At 35.5% G+C, this 24,795-nt stretch overlaps 1 protein-coding gene across 1 annotated transcript in view; it reads left to right on the top strand.

Annotated features, from left to right (window-relative positions):
• CFAP47 (cilia and flagella associated protein 47) overlaps positions 1-24,795 on the top strand; it is a 338,472-nt gene that overhangs the window by 128,602 nt on the left and 185,075 nt on the right. Inside the window, 3 exon segments of the mRNA XM_053655801.1 lie at positions 8,213-8,405; positions 24,201-24,295; positions 24,577-24,693. Of these exon segments, the coding sequence (XP_053511776.1) occupies positions 8,213-8,405; positions 24,201-24,295; positions 24,577-24,693 (405 nt within the window).

Raw genomic sequence — 24,795 nt, 5'->3', positions numbered from 1 at the left:
TACATGATTCCCGCTTAGTCCTTTTCTTCTCTTTTTTCCACCTCAGCTTGCCCTGTTTCTTTCTGAATGTCAAGAGAAGAAATCCTGTTTTTTCTTCATTAGTTCTCAGAAGAATATATGAGTGTATTTGTGACTGTCAACCAAATTTAGAATTGTAAAAAGATATTTTCTTTCCTTAACTCCAATTCGCATCATCTACAATTTTGCCCAGTGATAAATAAATAGGAGCACCTCCAAAACAGAAGAGCAGCATGTGCCTTATTGTAGGGATAAACTAATCCTAATCTTGGTTTGTGGGCGATATTCACACACTTATTCATTTATGCACACAGTCATGGACATGTTTGTTCATTTAATTTGTCTTCCCTAACCTATTAAGTCCATGAATTAGAAACCGGTATGACTTGTAAACTTCATAGTGTGTCAGCTACATAGTAGATGCTCAACAAATATTTATTGAATGGATTTATTCAACAATTATTATGTTTCAGGTACTATAACTAGGCTCTGGGGGTGTAAGAGTAAACTTGATGTAGTGTCTATTCTAGAGAATTTTGTGGCTTGGAGTATATAAGAACTAAGTACATATAATTCCAGGGAAGAATGATAAATGCTATTACAAGGAAAGCCCACAGAACTGAGGATGAGTGCCCATAGAGAGGAACCTAACATTCCTGTGGCTTGGGGAAGGTTTCCAGGAAGAAGATCAGTTTAAACTGAGCCCTAGGAAATGACAGACATTTGCCAAGCAAGGCAGGGCATAGTTTAGAGAGAGAGAGAGAAAGTACAATTTGTGTGAAGGAGGTGGTAGATGAGGTTTATTGCAGGAAAGTTGTGGGGAGGAACATTTTTCAAGACAAAGGGAATTAAATGTGGAAATGCTCAAGGTTACATGGAGCATGGTGCATTTTGAGGAATAAACACAGTATGGCTGGGGGTAAGAGCAGCACACTGTGATCCCAGTCAGAAACTAGTTGACTTCATAAGCAATCCAAGGAACCTGGATTTTATGGACTTGAGCACAAGGTCAGTACAGAGCTATTGAAGGGTTATAAACAGAAGTTTGGTATAAGCTTTGCATTTTAGAGAAATCACTGTGGTACAGCATGAAAACTGTTCGGGGATATATTTTCAATGTCTGGTGCTGGGACTGTTGGTCGTAGTGGGAAAGATGAGAAAGGAGCAGCTGTCATAAATATTAGAAGTAGACCTCGGTAGGACTTGGTACATGGCTACATCTCAGAAGTGAAAGAGACAGAGAGGACAAGGATGACAGTGGATTTCTTGTTGGGTGGTTGAGTATAATTTCAGGCACTGAAATAGAAGACAAAACATAATAACAGTATTTTGTTGGGGGTGGAGAGTGGATTAAGAGGACATGATAAATTACTTTGGTCCTGCTATGGTATGATTACTGGGTGGGTATATTCTTTAGTAAGGAAACAGGTCTGGGTGGCAGCACACATTTCAGATTCTTTACGGATGCCATTATAAAGTCATAAGAATGGATAAGATCGCCTAGTTAGATCATCTGCATAGCTGTGCTTCATATATTGTATCTAAAGCATGGGCAGATCTAGCTGTTCTATTAAATCAGAAGTGAATTGGCAATTTCACTTGAAAAAGTGAGCAATGTTGTTGAGATGAGTTCACAAGGTAGAAATAAAAGATTGTGATTTTCACACAAATCTATGTTCTTATTGAATTCTTAGAAGTCATGCATGCACTGTGAGACTGCCTTAGTCAGTTCTTTTTGCTAGTAGTTTAGATAACAAGGTATAGTTTGTCTTAGTTTTATGTCATTTGGGTATTTTTGATTATTAAATTTGCATGATCGTTGCTCTTTGCTTGCATTATATTCCCAATTCACAAAGATGCTGACAAAAATGGCTAACGAGTAAGTCATTGAAGCATAAGAGAGGTAAAAAACAGTAACATACACTCAAACTCAGAATGCTATTCTAAATGTAAATTATATATAGGGATCTCATGTGGATATAAAGGATGAATCTGTATGTAGTGAACAAAGTGAATATGATGTTTTTACAGACAAATCTGGAAGAGAAAAAGGTGATCAGGAAGAAATATTTGATTAATAATTTAAATTAACTGTTTATTAACTTGTTCCCAGTATACTGTCTATCATGAAGATTTTTTTTGGAATAGTGGCACAATTCTGTCAAATATTTTTGTATTTTTAAAGAAAGAGCAGTGATCTTTCTGGTTAATTAGACATACTTTTCCTGAACTACTTCAGTTCTCTCTATAATAATATTGGAGTATTTGTTGCTAAAGGTGGGCAAGTCCCCAGTTCTACCTAGGCATTATTCAGAATGGCATGCCTCAAATTAAAATGGTATAAGCAGTCATATTTCTGAGGAATATTTAAAAGTGCTTCTATAAAATATGATTGGAGAGAAATAGAATTGGTGAACTTCTTTTATTAAATGGCTTTGTATTATGTCTCATAATATCAGTGACGTTAATGTGGAAACACAATTATTCTCACAGGTGATAATAAATATTACATATTTTGGTTGGCTATAACCATGGATAGGGAACATATGAATAATTCTTTGCATGTATGTGATAAATATATGTGAGTGAGGTACATGATGTCATTTTATCAGTTAGAGCCCAGTCTTTAGGAGGTGTGATTCTTTGTCATTTAAAGGTTAATTTGTAATGTAGACTGTTGAAAATCTATTGGTGGTATATACCAATACAGAATAAGCTGTTGGCCCCAGCAGGAAGGGCATTACAAGTGAGTACTCATTCATCGGGAAATTTTGGTGATTAAAATATATGCTCCTGTTATGAATTCAATGTTAGAGGAACCAGAAAAAATGTAAACACTATCAAAGTGAGGCTACTGAGTTCTGTAATATTATTGTGATCTCTGTGTGTTCAGGATTCTGTTTTTCAATATTGAGGTGTGCTAGTTGTGAATGGAGGGTCACTTTCACATGAAATTTTCCAATTGGAGTGAGATTAAAAATATTATCTTCATAGCAGTGGTGTTTATACATACTTTTCATTCTTTTAAGTGGCTACTTCAAATAATAACATCAAATGATGCCATCCATGTCTTGGATACACTGGACATACACCGATAGAATTTGAATATCATGATTTTTAATGTGGCACAAATCACTAAAGCATCAAAAGTTTGGCTTTTTCTGAAGATTTATTGGACAAAAAATGTATCCAGTTGTTGAATGTTGAATGGATATGATCATACAGTTTCTGCACGGCTGAGCTGATGATTGGATGCTAAAATGCAGCCTACATGTTGCTTGCTAAGAATAGAGATCCTCATCTAAGCTTTTCCTCACCAAAGTTAAGGGGGCCTTTTACTTTAAATAAGGGCACCATCAGGACAACATTGTCTTGCAGAGGGTGCCACATTCTAATTTGCACAAAGGCAGTGTGTAGGTTTTATTGAAATCCTGGGAATGGAACCTGAAGGAACATTTCCAAAGATGAATGCTGCTGAAGACTAGAATACTATTTCCAGAGTTGAGTTTCTGACCTTCTGCTTTTGAGTGTGATATGCTCGTCGATCAGCTTAACACTTGATTGATATTGGAAAGTAGATTTTAATTAAAAAATCTTTATAATTTCCATCTTCATGGTAGGCCTGACAATTTGTAACAATCAAAGTGAGCACCCATTTTGTTAACCTATGACAGAGGTGTCAAACTCATTTTCACTGGGGGCCACATCAGCCTCACAGTTGCTTTCAAAGGGCTGAATGTAACTTTAGGACTGTATAAATATAACTACCCCTTAATAGTTAAGTGAGAGCTTGGCACTGCCACTGGGTAGAAACAAGGTGCCAAGCCAGATAAAACAAGGTGGAGGGCCAGATTTCGAGCGTGGGCTTTGTGTTTGCCACCTGTGACCTATAATATGAGTTAGGATTTTCTCAGTTAGTGCAAAGAGTAAGAAAAGAAACTTACTGAATATATTAAAGTGATAGAGAGCTCAGTATGTTCATCATCTAGGTAGCTGCAGATACCTTGGCAGAGATTATAGCTATCATTTATCTCAGTAATATGATTCTCATTACTACCACTAACATCATGTCCTAAGTACTGTGTTGAATTACAAAAATTGATGGTCTGTGTGGTTTCTTAATGTACATTTAGTGGCTTATAGGGACTAAAATTGGGAGAAAAGAGCTATAGAGTGAAAAAATGGCATAGGTCAGAACCCAATATTGAAGACACCAAATATTTAAATAGGCAAAGGAAGAGATTCTTGCAAATGAGCTCCCAATAGGTGAAAAGGTAGCAGTGACACTTTATGACATTGTAAACAAGGAAGAGAGAGAGCTTTTGAGGGAGGACATGTTTCACAGTATCAGAAGAAACTGAGAGGTTGTTGATGATGGTCATGATGAGTTGGGAAAACCCATTATGTGGGCCTTTGTTTGATGAGCTAAACGAATGAAGGGAAGTGGTGACAGAAAACTCAACAGGTGTTAAGTAGTAGAAGGAACAGATAAAAGAATCCATGGGAATTCCAGTTTGAGAGAGCCCTTAAAAACTGAGTGTACAACTGAGCATGTTTTGATATTGTTGAAAAGGAACTGGTCAGGAGGGAGAAGGTAAAGATCCAACAGCTATAAAAGACAGCTGGTGCAGGACTGGTACCATGAAGAGGAGAAGGCCTGATATCTAGTACAAGAGAAGGGATAAGGGATTGCTCAGTCATTGCAGCAGCAGAGAAGGAAGAAAAGTGAGTGTAGATGCAAGTACTTTTGGACACATGTAGGACACCACAATGTGCATATTAGGATGTCATCCTTTGCTTTTCGAAGTTGAGATAAGGGATCTTCTCAGAAAAGCTAGCATATAGGCTGAGAAAGAGGGAGGTTTGATAAAAAAGACTGAGAAGCCAGGATCCAGGGATAATGGGAGTGAGAAGGCAAGGGAAAGAGGGAATTCTGGGCCTGCAGATTTTATCTTTAGATTAGGAAGAGGTCCATCTCAGGTTTCCTGGAACCCCAGCGGTGAACCCCATGGATGATGCACTCAATGCTTTAGGATGGTGATTGGGTTTCTTGTTGTTGATGTTGGCTTTTAAATTTTTTTAATTACAGTTTACATTTAATATTATTTTGTATTAATTTCAGGTGTACAAATAGTGGTTAGACAGTCATATACTTTACAAAGTTTTCCCTTGCTATTTCCAGTACCTATCAACCACTATACATAGTTATCACAATATTATTGACTATATTTCCTATGCTGTACCATCCCATAACTATTGTGTAAGTTCCCATCTGTTCTTCTCAATCCCTTCACCTTTCTTTTTTTACACAGTCCTTCAACCCCCATCACCTCTGGCAGCCATCAGTCTGTTGTCTGTGATTCTGTTTCTGTTTTTTTTTTTTATCTTTATGTTGTTTTTTAGATTCCACATATAAGTGAAATCATATGGTATCTTATCTTTCTCTGATGGACTTATTTCGCTTAGCATAATATTCTCTACATCCATCTGTGCTGTTGCAAGTAGTAAGATTTCATTCTTTTTTATGGCTGAAAAATATTTCATTGTGTTTCTTTACCACAGCTTTTTTTTCATCTACTTGTCTACTGATGGACATTCAGATTGACTGTGTCTTCTACGACCAGAAAACTCCCCTGTAACCTTACTCTCTTCATAGAGCTTTACCTCCATCTCCCGTCTCAACAGAAGCTTGTATCTTCACCCCCAAATCAGTTCCCTTGTGATCCTCTGTAATAGAGACTGTTGATGAACATGCTTGAATGTTTCTTTTCAATTTTGCTTTCTCTCTTCCCTTTTCTTTAATCCACCCCTTTTTTATAATTCTTACCCCATGGAATTAAATTATGTTCTCTTTATAACAAATTGGTGACCTTGATAATGTTTAGATATAGATGACTGCAATAAGTTTTGTTATGGTGATAAACATTTATGGTATGTTTGAACAATGTGTATTACTTCTAGCTTTCCACTTAAACAATCTGACCAATAGAAATATAACTTTCTAAAAGCTAAATCTGGTCTGACTTTTGCTGATTTCTACTTAAATTACTTGTGCTTTTTATGCCAATTGAAAAAATAGATTAAAATAATACATAAGTTTAAAACTCTGTCATTGAAAAACAAATATAATAGCAAAATTCTTGTGGAACTGGAAGTGCATATGACAGTGATGGGATAACACTCAATACATGTAATATTGTGGTTTACCATGAGTGGAAAACTTATTTGAACAAATAATAAAGGAGAACTTCCCCAATCTGGCAAAGGAAGTAGACTTCCAGGAAATCCAGGAAGCTCAGAGAGTCCCAAAGAAGTTGGACCCAAGAAGGAACACACCAAGGCACATCATTATTCCATTAGCCAAGATTAAAATGAAAGAGAGAATCCTAGAAGCAGCAAGAGCTAAGAGGACAGTCACCTACAAAGGAGTTCCCATCAGACTGTCAGCGAATTTCTCAAAAGAGACCTTCCAGGCAAGAAGGGTCTGGAAAGAAGTATTCCAAGTCATGAAATCCAAAGACCTTCAACCAAGATTGCTCTATCCAGCAAAGCTTTCATTTAGAATGGAAGGACAGATAAAGTGCTTCTCAGATGAGATCAAATTCAAGGAGTTCATCATCACCAAGCCCTTATTATATGAAACGTTAAAGGGACTTACCTAAGAAAAAGAAGATAAAAAAGATGAACAGTGAAAGGACAGCAAACTCACAGTTATTAACAACCACACCTAAAACAAAAGCAAACTAAGAGGACAGCTAGATCAGAAGCAGAGCCATAGAAATGAAGATCACATGGAGGGTTAGCAACAGGGGAGTGGGAGAAGGAGAAGGGGGGAGAAGGTACAGAAAATAAGTAGCATAGACAGTAGATAGAAAATAGATGGGGGGGGGCAAGAATAGTATGGGAAATATAGAATCTAAAGAACTTGAGACATGTGGTCATAAACTAAAGGGGGGGAATGGTGGGGGTGGGGGTGTGCAGAGGAGGGGAATGAAGGGGGGAAATAGAACAACTGTAATGGCATAATTAATAAAATATGTTTTAAAAAATAAAAAAAGAAATATTTATTTGGTCTTTATTCCCATTTCTAGCACAGAACTTCTAAAACCCTTTGGAATTTCTAAGTGGTGAGCTTGATCAGGGTGTTTTTTGTTATGTTAATTAGGTGGCTTTTGGAGACCACCTGTCTGCTGGGTTAAGCCAACTATGTGATTAGAGGGTTAGAATTTTGTTTTACTCCCTCTGACCTGGAATAGGAGAGGGCCTGGAGGTTGAACCAATTGCTAATGGCCAATGATTTAATGAATCATGAGTATTTAATAAAGCCTCCATAAAAACTCAAAAGCAACAGGATTCCGAGAGCTTCCAGATTGGTGAAGATGTGGAGATTAGAGGAGAGTGGAGTGCCTGGAGAGGACATAGAAGCTCCATGCCCTTTCTTCATGCATGTCTTCCATCTGGCTGTTCCTGAGTTATATTGTTTTATAACAAACTAGTGATCTAGGAAGTGAAATGTTTCTCTAAGTTCTGTGAGCCTCTAGCAAATTAATAGAACCCATCCAGGGGTCACAGAAACCTCTGATTTATGGCTAGTTGGTCAAAAGCATAGGTTAACAACCTAGACTTGCAACTGGTGTTTTAATTTAGTTGCCAAGGAAGGGGTCCTTGGAAGCTCCAGCGGATAGTTGGTGGGTTAGAAGCATACATAACAGTTTAGGCTTTTCATTTGCATTTGAAGTAGGGTGGGGGGAGTATAGTCTTGTGGGACCTAACCCTTAATTTGTGAAATCTGATTTTATCTCTGGGTAGATAGTGTCAGAATTGAGTTGAATTGTTGGAGGCCATGCTGGTATTCAAGAATTGCTTGGCTATGTGAGGATAGGGATTTCCCCCCACTCCCATTCACAGACTGGAAATTGGTAACTGGAATCCTTAGATAATAAGTTGCTTCTTGTAAATTGCGTAGTGTGCTAGAAATCTTATAAACTAGATGCTATAGGAGCAAAAAGTTGGGCATTTAAAATGGGTGTTAGACATCCTCTTATCTTTTTATTCTTGAATGGGTATAATTAAGCAGAAAATACTGATGCTTTACTTTATCTACCTGACATTTTTTTAAATTTAGTCTTCAAACTTTTATTTTGCTATTCAGGTCTAGTAAAATGTTATTGTTCTCTTTTTTATTCCATTTTAGGTTCTGGTACTAACCCGGGTTGTACCACACAGTGGTAAAGATTTGCCCCTTATACATTTGTGTGATTCACCAAAAGTCAACCCTTCTTTTGAATATAGCAACATTTATTCTGACTATGAAAGAATTCTGCTCAGTTGGTTGAACACATATTATGAGAATAACCGAAATGTTATATGGCAAAACTGTCACAAAGGTAAGAATTTTTTTTTCTTTAGATAAATCATCACAAGTTGTAGTATGACAGCATAGAAAGAGCTGTTGTTTGGACTGAGAATTCATGGCTTTTAGACTTTGACTGCAACATTTATGCTCTGTTTTGCAAAAAAAAAAAGTATTCCTTAATATCTTCAGGATCAGTTTTTTCCTTGTAAAATAAAAATAATAAAATATGCCTCTCCAATTGATTTTGAAGAATAATTGATAAAAATTATGTATCAATGCTCCAAAAATGAAAGATAGCTTCAGTATAATCGACAGCAGTTTCAGCTCTGTAAAGTATTAACTTGAGGTGACACCACTCAAACTTTGTATGTACTTAGCTGAGATCAAGTGTAAACAGACTAGACAACACTTCACATTTTGTTGGGACAGTCACATTGGAGATCAGTAAGTACATAATGCTTCATGGGTAGGTCATATTAGGCTCATACAGGGTGGGGCAAAAGTAGGCCCACAGGTGTGAGTATGTGAGAAACAGTTTATTCTTATATTACTAGTTATTAATTATTATGTTATTTTCCATCTGAACGACTGTCAACCTACTTCTCTCCCACCTTGTATACTGAGAAGAGTGTGTTCGTAGACAGACATGCTCCATGTTCAGGCAGGCACTCCATGTCCTCCTGCTCTTTAGGAGGAATAAGGCTCTATAGGTTTCTACCCTAGAAGCATTAAACTCTTTGGAAATGATCCAGTTTGCTAGTGTAACACTGTATTGTTTTAGTTATCATCAGCATTGATTGTCATGAAGAGTACAGTATTGATGTTGGTTGTTTTTTTATTTCAATTCAGATCCCCTCTTCCAAGTACATACAGTCCTGCTATGTTCAGAAAGGGTTGCATTTTAATATATATGATTAAATTTATTTTTTATACTGAACCCTTGGACTTTATTCTAAACATTAGAAGTAAGGGAAGACTAAAAGTATGATTTAAAATGAGAGTTTGAATACAGTTGCTCTTAACTTAAAGCCATTAAAGAAGCAAACAGTGACATCAGGCTTGAAATAGATATATTGATATATTGGTATTAGAGAACAGTAAATATAGGATATTTTGTTACCTTCTTATTAAGGTAACAAATAATATCAAACTGAAACTGTAATTTGATAAGGTTCATATCTTATAAAAACTTATTTGACCCATTAAAATTTATAAACACAGAAGTGTGATTGCTGGATCATAAGGCACTTACATTTTTAATTTTTTGAGGACACCCCATACTGTTTTCCACAGTGGCTGCACCAGTCTGCATTCCCACCAGTAGTGCACTGGGGTCCTTTTCTCCACATCCTCACCAGCACTTGTCGTTTGATTGATGTAGTCATTCTGACAGGTGTGAGATGATATCTCATGGTGGTTTTAATTTGCATTTCTCTGATGATTCATGATGTTGAGTGTCCTTTCATATATCTGTTGACCATCTCTATATCTTCTTTAGAGAAAGGTCTGTTCAGGTCCTCTGCCCATTTTTAAATTGAATTGTTTGTTTTTTATTATGTTGAGTTGTATCAGTTCCTTACATGTTTCTCATATTATCCTGTTACTGGATCTGTCATTTGCGAATATCTTCTGTCATTCAGTAGGCTGTTTTTTTTTTCTTTTTGCTAATGGTTTTGTTTGCTGTGCAGAAACTTGTTAGTTTTACGTAGTTCCATTTGTTTATTTTTTTCTCCTAGCCCAAGGAGACATATTGGAGAAGATATTGCTAAGGCTGATGCCAAAGAGTTTACTGACTATGTTTTCATCTAGTTTTATGGCTTCAGTTGTTATACTTAAGTCTTTAATTCATTTTTAGTTTATCCTTGTCTACAGTATAATAAAGTAGTCCAGTGTGATTTTTTAAATGTATCTGTCCAGTTTTCCCAGCACCACTTTTCATAGAGACTGTTGTTTCTCTGCTTTTTGTTTTGCCTACTTTCTCATATATTAATTGACCACATAAGAAGGGATTTTTTCTGGACTCTCTATGCTGTTCCATTAATTTACCTGTGTGTTTTTGTGCCAATATAATACTGTTTTGATTATTGTAGCCTTGTAGTATAGTTTGAAATCAAGCAGCACAATACTTCCATCTTTGTTGCTTCTGCTCAAGATTGCTTTGTCTTTTTGTGGTCTTTTGTGGTTCCATATAAACTTTAGGATTTTTTTTTCCAGTTCTGAGAAGAACACCATTGGTATTTTGATAGAGAATCCATGAAATTATATATAGATTTGAATAGTATGAACATTTTTAATAATATTAGTCCTTCTAATCCCTGAGCATGGTATATCTTCTGATTTATTTGTATTATTTTCATTTTCTTTCTTCAGTGTCTTATAATTTTCAGACTATGGGTCTTTCACCTTCTTGGTTAAATAGATTCCTAGATATTTTATTCTTTTTGATGCAATTGTAAATGGGATTGTTTTCTTAATTTATTCTTCTGATCATTCATTATTAGTGCATAGAAATGCAACAGATTTTTGTATAATTTTATATCCTGCCACTTTACTGAATTCATTTATTAGTTCTAGTAGTTTTTTTTGGTAGAGTCTTTAGGGTTTTTTATATATATATAGTATTATGATTTATGCAAGTAGTGACAATTTTACTTCTTGCTTTCTGATTTAGATGCCTTGTGTTTCTTTTTTTATCTAATGATTGGATCTAGGACTTTTAATGCTTAGTTGAATTGAAGTAGTGACAGTGGACCTCCTTGTCTTGTTCCTGATTTTAGAGGAAAAGTGTTCAGCTTTCCAGCATTGAATATGATATTAGCCCTTTGCTGTTTTTTAAACTGATGAGACCCATGACTTTGTAAAACCTTTGTACTTTCTATTCTGTCTGCTTTGAGCATTATTTTCTTTGATATATTTATGATTTCCTTCCCTACTTCACTCAAGTCCTGCTTAAATATCACCTTATTTGAGAAGCTTTCCCAATAACCCGTCTAAAATAGCATATCCCTCACTCCTTTTCTTTCCTGCTCAACTTTTCATAATAGCACTTTCCCCAAGTAATACATATAGTCTGTCTCCTCCAGTAGAACATGAGCTTCCTAATAGGAACAATCTTGTCTGTTATGTTTTTCACCACTGTGTTCCCAGAGCCTAGCATAGTGCCTGGAAATAATAGATACCAAATATTGTTTGAGTAAATAAATGAATGAATAAACAAGTGATTAAAGAGACACATTCAGGTTTTATACATTTTTTTCTATCCTATTGCAAATAATTGAATATATTTTAGCTTACTAATTTGTACTTTCTGGTACAAATGTGGTAGTCAGGTTGAATGGTTGAGGTGGAAGGAGGTACTTTTCATCTTCAGCATTTTCTCATGGTTGCTAACTGTGAAAGTATGTGAATAGAAGCTCTGTGAAATATTTCACTTAAGTTAACTTGGACTTCGAAAAGGTCATAATTAGTGCCCCAGATTTTAACCTCTCAACATTGACATTTACTGCACTTACCCTACTTGATTGAAAAAGCCTGACAGTGCTTCCAACTTGATGCAGTGATATGGGGAATGGGTGGATAGGGTTGTACCCCAAATCTTTTAATTGGGAAACTCAGAGGGTAAGACCCAGCAATCTGTATGTTATAGGATTCTACTGCATGCTAATATATGAGACAGAACGTAGTACCACAAAAGGGGTTTCATTAATGCTTTTAAATTATTCACAGAATCTTATTTGCTCACAAGTTGTATTTCCAAAAAATTTCTCCTTTAAACAATAATTCCTTTGAGATAATAATTGCTGAAAATTTTCCCCAATTAATGTCAGACATGAAACCACAGATCTGGGAAGTTCAGAGAATACCAAGCAGGAAAAATGTCAAAAAACCTTTATATCTAGGCATATTATATTCAAACTGCAGAAAATCTAAGGTAAAAAAATCTTAACAGAAGCCTAAGGAAAGCCCAAAAACACCTATCTTACCTATATAGAGGAGCAAAGATAATAATTACATCTAACTTCTCGGCAAATACAGAATCAGGAAGAGAGTGGAGTGAAATACTTAAAAGTGTTGAGAGAAGTAAAAATACCTTGGATTCTGTACCCTGTGAAGTTATCTTTCGATAGTGAAGATGACATTACAGAGAATAGACAGAGGGCCTCACTGATACGTTTTCTAGATAAGCTGATCAGTTGGCCGATTTCAGCGTCCTGAATCCCTATGGACATCCTGTCTTGGTCACCCTGATGGGGCAACAAATAAATAATCTATCCACCCTGATGGATTTCTCAGAAACTCTGGAGAGTTTAGCAGTGAAGTCAGCAGGATAGGTTGCTTCCATATCACATATCTGCTGAGGTCATTTTATCAGCACCTTCACTCCCCGTTAGGACAGGTCTGACACATTTCCTCTCTTTAGAATTTCTTTGCAATGGTGGAGCTAAGAAGGATGTGACAAGTGAGGGGGCCCTTGCTTTTCACAGAGGGAAAGCATGGAGAGTATCACGTAGTAAAGCTAGAATCTTTAGTTGGCTGAGAGGTCCAGCTATCCAGGACTTTGAATATTAGGACAGTGATTTAGACTTTATTCTGTTGCCCTTGGAGAGTCTTAGGAAATGGCTGAGCTGGTGACTGCTATGGTAAGATGGGCATTTGGTCTGTCACCAGCAAGTCAGTGGGTTGAAGTGCAGCGACATCACATGCTTTCAATCAGCACACCTGAGTTTAGCCCTCGGAACAGACAGACATATTGATATTTTAACACTGGACTCTATGAATTTGCCCAAGGCTCTGTGGTGCCAGGCAGTCAGAGTTTGCTTACACATTTCCTAACTATAGGTTAGGAAAATCTATAGTTTAACTGTTGCTGGGAGCCACAGTTGAAAAAAAAAAAGATACTCATTCTTGTTTAAAAAACATAATATGGGATTTATTCTAAATGTTGTGAAAGTCAAAATAGGGGACCTTTTTAGTGCCTGCCAGGAGGTTATAGTTGCTCTTATACACACTCCTCCATCTGCTTCCAGTAGCTCTCTTACTGTATGTGCTTCATTTATCATTAACAGTATAGTTAACTTTTTCCTCACTGATGAACAATTTTTTTCACACCTTAGTGACAGTATCTTCTTCCACAGATCATGCCTATGATAAAGTACCACTTATATGTCATTTCTTTGCACCCTTTGCTTCAAATGCTACCTTTCATTGCTATTGGAAATTTTATCATCCTGTAATCACCTGGTAATTTTGAGAGTGGCAACAGAGCATTTTGTAATGTAAATTTAATTTCTGACAAGACTAAGTACTTTCCTTTGACTGCACTGTTAACAAAATTCTAAGATTGGAGCATTTTGAATTGTCTGTTCAAAGGAGCTCTGTTCTACAAATAATGTCATTTTAACTTATGCTTATTTCACCATTTTGTCATGAAGTAACATTGCGGTTCTTATGAATGAAAAATACTGTTTTTGTTCTATTTTCTTTAATAAAGCTGAGTTATAAGTATGCTTGGCAAAATTCATCTTTTATTTTATGTACCATTTAAAGATGCTCCTAATTTCATTTATTACATGGAGTTTGTTCAAGTAAACAATATTCAATATATGTTTGGGAGATTGTACTGGCCTTTTAATTTGTTATCTAAAAGTTAATGTGGTATCAAGGTCTTACATTTGTATGCATTGCTTGTTTCAAATATGTCTAATTTTCAACTTCATTAAACCAGAAAATAGTCACTATTTACAAAACCCATTATATTTTTTCCAGAAGTTCCAAATTTGCCCTTTAATGTTTAGCATTAAATATTTTCATCAGTGTTGCAAAATGGAAACACATACAGACAATAGAAATGGTATAATCTGACATTTTAATGTGACATCAATGTTTTATTTTGGGAAGGTGACTGTCAGTCAATATATAGAAGTCATGATTAGTATGAAGCTCAACACTAAATTGTAAGAAATGCCAAGCAGGCAAACAAATGTAAACCATTTACAATGGATTAGCAACGTGGTTTAATAAATCAGGGTGAACCAAGGCACTAGCCAGGTGTGCTGGGAAATGGAGGATGTAAACCACCCCCCCACATACACACAGCCAGATGACATTTTTTTCTCTTTCATATTTATACCACTAAATGTCCATGCCTTTCGGCCTCAGACTACTGGACCACATCTGTCATTGACCAAATTCTTTTTAGTTCTCATTGCAAACAGGGAGACCACACGTTATGGAGAATCCTGGGCTGTCTCACAGTAAAGGTTATTATGAAAGATGTTATGAGATAGTATAGGCACTTGGGCCTGAGAATGGAAAAATACAGGGTGGCCAGGAAGCCAAATTAAGACTAGGTGGCCAGAAGAATAAACTGACTGTAAGAATGTCACCACCCTTCCACCCTGCTCAAAAAAAAAATCAGAATTTTATCCTTCTTCTACCCACTTGCTTTTTCTAATGTGATATGGACATTCCCACAAGACTTTTCAAAAAGCCTGTCTTCTCATGCAAGCTGGCCTTGTCCCCAGCTTATAAAAGCAGCGAAGTAGAACAAGCCAGTTCAGAAGACCTTCCTTCCTTGTCCTCAGGCATGAGCTTAATAAAATCTGTCTGGAAATTTCTGTGGGGTTCCCTCTCCATTTTGATCATGGGGAACTCAAGAACCCCAATGTCAGTAACAGTTATAGGATTTGTTCATTGACTAGGTAAATTTGGGAAAGGTTCAAGGACAGGGATTCATCTTGATAGCGTGCTGTTAGGGACACTGGTAATGCTGAGTAATTTAATAAATTTTCTCTAGAGGAAAGAGAACTGTAGTGAAGCTAATTTTTTGATTGGTAAGAAGCAGTAGTTGGTTATTAGTCTGAAGAGGGGGATGCTTGGTATTTTGTGGTTTACACAGTGAGCTCGTTTTTGTCCGAAATGCTCTTGTTTTGCCTCACTTCATCACAGTGGCAAAGTGACCTTGTGCGATATTGATGTTTTATTAGACTGTTTATGTCTAATAAGAGAATAACATGACCTAGCTGTGATGAGCCCTACCAGTACCAAAGCTCAGCTAACACCAAGCAAGCTCACAGATGTCAGGGGCTGGTTTTCTCTTTTTCACTTGCTAAAGAGAAAATCATGGACCCAAAATGGCATCACTCCTGCTAAAAAGCCCATGACACCAAACCTAGATTTAATGCTTAATCCGCTTACAATTTTAACCTCTCCCAGAAACATAATCTTCATTAACCAGTCAGGAATTTTTAGCACCAATGAGGTAACTTGTCAAATGGGCTTTCTCCATCCTCTACAGAGAATGGGGTTATCTGCGTGATAAAAACCGTTCTGGTTCTCTTACCCCCCTGAAAAGACCTCCAGGTCCCAAAATAATTCTTTATTTTCCTTGCCCCACCTTCCTTCCATGTTGTACAACTCCTCTGAGCACCCTTCTAGTTGTTAGATGGGATACTGCCTGATTCATGAGTCACTCCATCAAGCAAAGTAGATTTTTTAATTTACTCAGTTGAATTTTTTAACACACTAGAATTGCCAAATAGAATGTATTAAGAATCAGTCATGCTTAAAACTTCATCTGAAACGAAGCATTTGGGTCTTTAGCTTTTTCTTTTTATTATACTTCTTTTTTATATTTCAACTTTAGTTCAACTTTTTTAATTTTTATTTTAAAAAAATTTTATTGTATTTTTCCATTACCATTTAATCCCCTTAAAACCCCTGCCCCCAGGAATCACCACACTGTTGTTCATGCCTATGAGTCCTTCTTCCTTTTTGTTCCATCCCTCCATTCCTTAACCCCCCCCCCACTAGCTGTCATCTGCTCTCCATCTATGAGTCTGTCTCTATTTTGCTTGTTAGTTCAGTTTGTTCATTAGATTTCACATATGAGTGAAAGCATATGGTATTTGTCTTTCTTTGACTATCTTATTTCACTTAGCATAATATGTCTCCAGTCCATCCGTGCTGTTGCAAAGGGTAAAATTTTCTTTTTCAAAGCTCAATAGAATTCCATTGTATACATTTTCCATAGTTATTTTATCCACTCATCTACTGGTGGACACCTGGGCTGCTTTCATATCTTGGCGATTATAAATAATGCTGCAATGAATATAGCATTGCTTATGCTCTTTTGAATTAGTGTTTTGGGTTCCTTTGGATATATTTTCAGAAGTAGGATCATTGGGTCAAAAGGCAGATCCGTTTTTAATTTTTTGAGGTATCTCCATACTGCTTTCCACAGTGGCTGCACCAGTCTGCGCCAGCAACAGCCTTTTTATTATAGTTTTTAATACATAGTAATACAGGATCCTCTTACCTCTGTCCACCATCATGTTTTTCTAAAATTAGATTCTTTATTCACTTGCTAGGTTTCCAAGGCTGCATTATAATAATATAATTTTAAGAGATAATATAGAGAAAAAGTTAAAGACAATATATTATGAGGCAAAACATTAAATAATTAGTATTATTTACTATTAAAATATTTTAAAGAGTAATAATATTTACAATTGCATTGAACATAACAGGGAACTCAGAACAATGAAAGTATATAATAGAATTTAGTATGATGAATGCGACATTTCAATATTATAATAAATATTAGTTTACTCAGTAAATAGTGGTAGGTCAATTAACTTTTAAATTAAGGTAAAGTTAATTTTTAAATTAAGGTGATATTAACTCTGTACCCTATACCATATATACCAAAAATGAATTCTAAATATATGAAAAAGAATCAAGTATAAAAACCACTACTGTAAAATAACCTGAATAAGTAATAAGATAATCTTTATCTGAATTTGGTATGATAATTGATGTTTTAAAATTCTAACAAGAACAGAATCTACTAAAGAAATCATCTTTTAAACAAATATTTCTTAATTGACAATTTATATGCTTGGCACTGGTTTAGGGATTAGAGATGCTGCAAAGAACAAAAGAGCCTAAATCCTTTCTCTTATATCAGTTACATTGTAATTGAAAGAAACAAGTTAGCTGCCTGGGCCTTAGAAATGAGCCTCGTTTTTCTAGGCACTGTGCTATATACCTTAAACTAATACAAGATAATATTGAATGTAAACTGTAATTGAAAAGTAAAATTTAAAAAATAATGAGCCTTGTTTCTCGAGTTGCAAATGAGAATTTTTTTTATCACATCTTCACAAGTTGATTAGCGAAAGCACTTTTATCTGTGTGGTTGGGACCCTTACTCGCTCCTGAACTAAAAAAATCATTTAACAAATAGAGTCATAAACATTGTGTGTGTGTATATATACATATGTATATACATATGTACATATATCTATACATACATGCACATTAATATAGATATATACGCATGTAGATATATACATACACACATAGACATATAATTTAGCATTTTTTAAAATATAAAACAAGTACATAAGTAAATATATATCAATTCACCAACCATTTTGTCAGCATTTCCACTCCAATGATTTCCCATTCAGTTCTCTTCTGTTTCTAGTTTCATTGTCAGGACAGAACTGTCACCATTTCTAATGGTCTCAGATGTATCAGTGCTACGATATCACTGTAAACAGGAAATTAAAGAATGAGGCAGACAGCAACCATCTCATTCCATAATGCCCAGGGTTATTGTATAGACAATTCATTTTTGGAAAGTTCTTATCTTTTTAATATACTGTCTAAAATTTCATAATTTTGGTTGTAGCATTATAGTGACCTTCATTCTGTCCTAGATATTTAGCATCCCATATGAATTTTTCCAACATTTTGCTTTCTTTCAAAATGCTTAAAAAGCATTCACAAATATTATTTAATTCTTTGGAAAGCGGGAGACTCAAGACTATTTCCTAAATAAGTAATAACAAATTTTCAGCTTTGTGGAAGGAAAGGGTATCTAGAGTAAATAAAGAATAGATTCAGTTATCATCACTCTTAAGTATCATTATGTGATGCTGTTTCCTCAAAACATTAATTTATCTTTAAGTTAGATCTGTACAATTCTTATGAATCGTTTTCTGATATCCAGAAAGATGTCTTACTTCCTTTTTCACTCACTGTGGTGGTTTTTCAAATCTGAAGAATCACCTGGAAAATCTAAAAAATATATATCTGATGCTCCACTATAGAACAATCAAAATGCAATCTCTGGGCTGTTGCTGGTACAAGTGCAGCTTCAAAAAGCTCTTTGGGTTGTTCTGATGCACAGCATGAAGGTGAAAACCTCTCACGTGTGGGGAATATAGAATATGATTAAATAGTACTGATTAAATAGAGATTTCATGTAAGATAAGTATTTGCCCACCACAAGAAATGTTTCCTAAAATATGTCTTAAATTTAAAATAAGAAATTTATGACTAGCATTATACTTTGTGAGGTTTTCTTGGTATTGTTTGGATTCTACACAGCATTGACAGTCATGGATAGGACGGGTAAGGTAATTATTACTCTTATTTCCTCTTACTCTCCTGCCTCAGTGTCATCTTTGGGTTTTTTATGTCCACTGTCAATACTTAGAACACTCATATTCTATTTTGTCAGTGTTCTAGAATGTATCATTTTACCTGGATTTTCCATACCTGGATTTCATAATTATTTTGTCTAATTATCATTTCAAGGGACTCTAGTATCTGAGTTCTCTTTGTAAATATCTTCAGTTTATTTATATGTGAATGGCATCTTGACTGAGAATCAATTTTGGGCGTCACCCTTTATTTTACTCTGAATCTATATGGACAGTTGTGCCTATACAATAGCTTCAAAAAACTGACATTGGTGGGATAACTCTTCCCATGTATGCAACTTTGTTTGGCTTTAGACTTTTTAAAAAGATTTTATTTACTTATTTTTAGAGAAAGGAAGGGAGGAGGAAAGAAAGGGAAAGAAGCATCATGTGTAGTTGCCTGTTGAGTGCCCCCCACTAAGGACCTGGTCCACAACGCGGGCACGTGCCCTGACTGGGAATTGAACCAGTGACCCTTTGGTTCACAGGCCCATACTTAATCCACTGAACCACACCAGCCCAGGCTGGCTTTAGACTTTTTTATAATCTCCAAGTTGGTGAGGTGTTTAAGAGTATGAAGTCTGACCTAAAACATTTCCTTGGTAAATTTGGCATGTGAGGTATTTTTTGTCCTCTGTTTGAAGCTTAAGTTATTGATTGAAAGGAGACATGAAGACATGAAGAGGCTTTTTCTAACCTTGCATCAGTGTAGACAGTCATGCATTATACCTGATATTTTTCATACTTAATCCTAAACAGAGTACATTCAATATTTCATCATGAAATTTGATATTTACTATAGAATTATTTTGTACTTTATCTTTATTATGTCCTGAAATTTAAATTCTCTCTTAGTTTTCTAGGAATTTTTATGCATACTATTGAATATATGTAATAAGTTAAATTAATTTTTAATGTGAACTAACCTTGTAATCATAGCACATATTCACCTTTGCCACAATAGATAATTTTTTAAATACCTTGATAAAATTAACTTACTAAATTTTAATTTTTTGCTTCCATTTAACATGAATGGTACTTTGTAACTGTTTTCTGTACCTTTTAATTGTTTTTGTTTTAATTTTATGCAAACCTCAGCAATCCTTTTGGGAAACATTCCCTTTTTTGTAGGCTTTGAAGGAGTTTCTATGAGTGAATAAAATGATTTAGTTTTATGTTTAACAGCCATATCTCAAATTCATAATACTATTTAGGACCACCATTTTTATTATATTTTTGTATCTCTGACTATTTGAAGTGATACAGTAGAAAAACTGATGAAAATATAGCTGCCAAATTAAAATTTTAAAACTCTGTGAGACAGCCCTTGATTTTCTGGTCCCTAACGGATGAGGACTAGATTAGACTGCTGGTTCTCTCTCCAAAGAACAACCCTAGATCAGTACTTTTCAGACAGTAATGTGAATAGATATCACTTGGAGGTTTTGTGAAACTGTTTTTATGTTTCAGTAGATGTTGATTGGGGCCTGACATTCTTCATTTTCAACAAGCTTCCAGTTGAAGGTGCTGCTGATTCTGAGAGCTCACTGTGGGTAGCAAAACCTTAGAAGGAGCATAGAGAGAGAGTAGTGTCAATCAAAGGAGCTTACATTAAAATAGAGAAAATCCTTGGCGTACCTAAGGCTGTGGTAAATTGTGGTGGGTTTTACTTGGCAATAGCCTTGTTTGTGAATGGCAGGGTGCATACAGGCCTAGAATCATAGGTTGGAGAAGAGCTTTGGAGTTCGGTCCATACCTCTTCCCAACATTGTCCTGGAGCTTTATTGCCATTCTGCTCACACTGAGATCTGTGTTTGGGCAGCAACAGCCCATGCCACCTACTGTTTGACAAGGAATGTCAGAGGACTTCCAAAGTTGCGATGGGTGGAACAAACATATATGGCTGCCACTGATTCTTCTCAGGGAGGTAGAAGGCTAGAAAGAGCTTTATTATTTCTTTGGGGGGAGGGCTGTTGTTACAACATTAGAAGCCATACCAACAGTAAATTCTCAGTGTTTTAAAGCCCCCCTAGGAAACAAGTTGTAGGCCAACAAAGCAGCCCCAAATCCAAGGAGGAGTAGGTACTTGCAAGAAGAAAGGGATTGATAACAACTGTCTGCTTGTAGTAGAGACAGCTAGACTCTGATGAGAAGAGTCAAGTTAAAATGTAAGAGTTCAGTGAATTGGTGGAGGCCAAGTGTACTAGTGAGAGACCATGAAGTTCCCGGGGGTCACAGTTGTAGGGGGAGACTGTTCTCTTGAAGAATTTTATCCCACAAATCTCACTGGTTGCTTACAGAAATGACTGGAATGTCTGGAGAATGTGCCTCCTATAATGCTGACCTCGGGGAGGGGCAAGCATTTTGTGCAGACTCCTGTATTTCCTAGAGAACAAAAAGTTTAATTTACGAGGAGAAGGACAACACATACTGTCATCCTTAGGTCCATGGCAAAAACTCATTGAAGCTGCAGAAAAGAAACTTAAACACACAGACCCACTCATACCAACTCTACCCCTGGGAGAGGGGCTGGAATTCGACATGACAGTGAAGCAGAAAATCTCAAACAATCCACAAAAAAAGCTCCTAGAACTAGTACATGAGTTTATCAAGGTTGTAGGATATGTGATCAGTATATGAAAGTAAATTCTACTTCTATATAATGACAGTAAACAATTGGAATTTGAAATAAATATGTGTGTTATAATTTAACATACAATGAAATGCTCAAGTATAAAGCTAACAAAATATGAGTACCATATATGTGCTGAACATTACAAAATACTAATGAAAGTCATCAAAAGGAACTAAATAGAGAAATATGTCATGCATGTTGAGTTGAAGACTATCGTTGAGATGTCAAAACGATGTAACTCTGATGAAGATCCTACCACACTTGTTTGGAGGGGGGTTAAATATCAATATGTTTGGCTAAAATACACATAAGCATTTTAGGGGTGGGAGGTGGGTGATGAAACTTTTCTGTGTGGAATTGTGGTGGTAAATACATGACAATATATATCTAAAAATCCTAAAAGTTATAGCACAAAGAGTGAATGAATGTTAGTATATGCATTTTTTAAAAATCGAAGACCTGGATGTAATCCAGGTTGGAATGTAGACTGTGACAAATGAATGTGACAAATGACAAATGTAACTGAATTACAAATGTTTGACAACCTCACTAAATGAAATGGAAAAGAAAGGTGCTGACTTAGTTACCTTTTGAGAACTATACCATGAGTGCATGCTGTAGAACTAAAGACAAGAAAAACTAGAACAACAATTAAAATTAAATAAATAAAAATACAATGTAAAAAAAAAAGAAAAGAAAATCAAACTGTACCTACACATTACTTCCTTGCAAGGGGTATGGGTATGTAATTCTGAAAGACTTCATATGTATACTAGTGTCAAACAAATAAGTGAATATATTGTGGATAATGAGAACCAGGTTTTTAACTATTGAAGAAGTTAGAAGTAAGGAAATGGGGAAAACCATAATAGATCCTGTGGTACTGGACTACAGTTGGTGGAATTGATAGCATAACGGTTTCTGCTATATTGTCATCTATTCATTAGCTTCTAGTTAGGGAGATTTTTCATTAGTTGTTTCTCTTTATGGGTGTGACCTTTCCTCCACAAAGTGTTAAACTTCTTCTGAGGAATTTCTATACTTTCTCTAATGTCAGTACAAGATGAGGATGGGATATTTAGAGGACATGGTCTATATCTCCTGCTAAATGACTGATTCACCATCAACTTAAAGGGCTAGTAAATTGCATTTTTCAGATTAAAGTTAGAATTGCTTCTAGGTCATAGAAAAATGAATATTGGCTACAAAAGTGAGACCCTTGCTTTTATTAGAAGATAAGAGTGGTAAATATGCATTAACAGAAACACATTTAAGTTATAATTATATAGCCAAATAGAAATGTGCTTTTTAAAATTATTACTTTGATTCATCACATTTTATATCAAATACAGTAACTTAGAGGTTTCTATCAGGAAAAAATACTTGGAAACATATAGTGCAGAATGTTGTTTGCTATGTATTAATTGAAAATTCCTAATGATCTTTGGTTGCTAGATTGAGTTTTCAGTAATATGCTATAGAAGTCCAATAGAAACATTCAATGTTGTAGCATCTCAGGTGAAAAGTACTAGGCACCATTTCTGTGATGTATCCAGAACATCTGTGGTTTCAGAGAAAACAAAGTCTTCCAGTTCAGATGTAAAGCAGTCCTGGTTTGTGAAATTAGTATACATGTCATGAACATATCTTGTCATGGTTCGTTCTTCACAGAAAATGAGAATTAAAGGATTTGAGAGAATTTGTGAAGATCACCAAATTTTTCCCAAGTTTTCAGACAAGAAATCATCTAAATGCAGTAATAATCTAGGCCCTTCTGGAAACACTTGAAAAAAGGAAATGTCGCATCCAACGTAACAATGATTTCTGATGTCTAAGACACCCCTTCTCTCCCTAATATAGGACAGGCTTTCAGATATTTACTAAATGTCCAGCTACTTTGTCTTTTGTTCTGGTTTCAGCATAGTAGTCATCTTTGTAACTGAGAAGTCCTTTGATTTCTCCTTCATCTTATGTTATCTTTTGTAGGTCAATTATGTTTTTTTTAAGCCACAAATCTCCAACCCCTTCCACATACCCTACTTGTGGAGGAATTTCTGCAGCAAATAGGGTATCTGCCCCTAAAACATTAGAGTTACAAGTAACTCCATGTCTTCCGAGCCTCTTTATACATGTTGATGATCATGATCAAACACTTGGACTCCAAGGTACTCTAAAGAATGACTGATTTTGAAATCCTGGATTTTATTTCCATCACTACATGGTAATATATTCCTTAAAGTGATTCAAGTATAAATAAAGGAGACAGCTTTCGCAGTTGCTTATAAAACCTTGCAGATATATTTCCTGGTATAAAGCTTCTGAGGTTTAAGTTTTGTTTTTATTTCCAAAACAATATGATTTTTCTTTTAAAAAAAAGACAAGTGTTTCCTTGACTATTGTGCAAATTTCCATAAGCTATCTTTGTTAATTAATTAATTAATTTATTAATTTATTTATTTTTAGAGAGAGAAGGGAGGGAGAAAGAGAAGGAGAGAAACGGTAATGTGTGGTTGCCTCTCATGTGCACCCTACTGGGGACCTGGCCCACAACCCAGGCTTGTGCCCTGACTGGGAATCTAACCAGCGACTCTTTGGTTCACAGGCTATCACTCAATCCACTGAGCCACATAGCCAGGCCTAAATATCTTTTTAGAGAAGTAAAACTGGTGTCATATTTGCTCTTTTTGTTTTGGAACAGGTGTTCCCAAGGAAAGATGGATATTAAATTTTGACACAGACCTTTTGGATGGCCTTGTTTTTGCCACACTGTTGGGAGGCTATTGCCCATTTCTGGTAAGAGTTATTTATATGCCTAATGATATTCTATTTGTTAAAGAAGTTAGTAGTTAAAATTGAAGTATTTTTTGCAAACTGATTCTTTTACATGTTTTGATTTTAAGTAACATCTGAATCTGCATGGCCGCCAATCTCTTTTTGTTTATTCTTGTATTTTGAGTGTAATAGGCTACTATAGACAAATGTTACTGAATGATTCTTGGCTGAATTACAGAGAACAGTTAAAAAGCAGCTGTTTTTATTCCATTATGGAAAGGTTTTATTGTCGTCTTTTTCAGATTGAGCGTCATTTTATAAGTATGTACACACGACCAAAAACTATTGAACAGATTTTTCACAATTCCCTAGTGGTTGTTAATAGTCTTCTTGAAATTGGCCTTACCATGGGCATAAAGGTGAGTGCCTTCATACCATACATTCTTTAAATATTTTATGAGGATCTTTTTAAAAATTATTTATTTCCCAGCTTTATTAGGTATGATTGAAAAAAATTATAA

Source organism: Artibeus jamaicensis, unplaced genomic scaffold (assembly GCF_021234435.1).
Source record: "Artibeus jamaicensis isolate MK-2021 breed Jamaican fruit bat unplaced genomic scaffold, CSHL_Jam_final scaffold_1283, whole genome shotgun sequence".
In the NCBI taxonomy this organism is placed as follows: Eukaryota; Metazoa; Chordata; class Mammalia; order Chiroptera; family Phyllostomidae; genus Artibeus; species Artibeus jamaicensis.
Note: the sequence above shows the minus strand (reverse complement) of the source record. Positions and strands in the feature narration are given on the sequence as shown.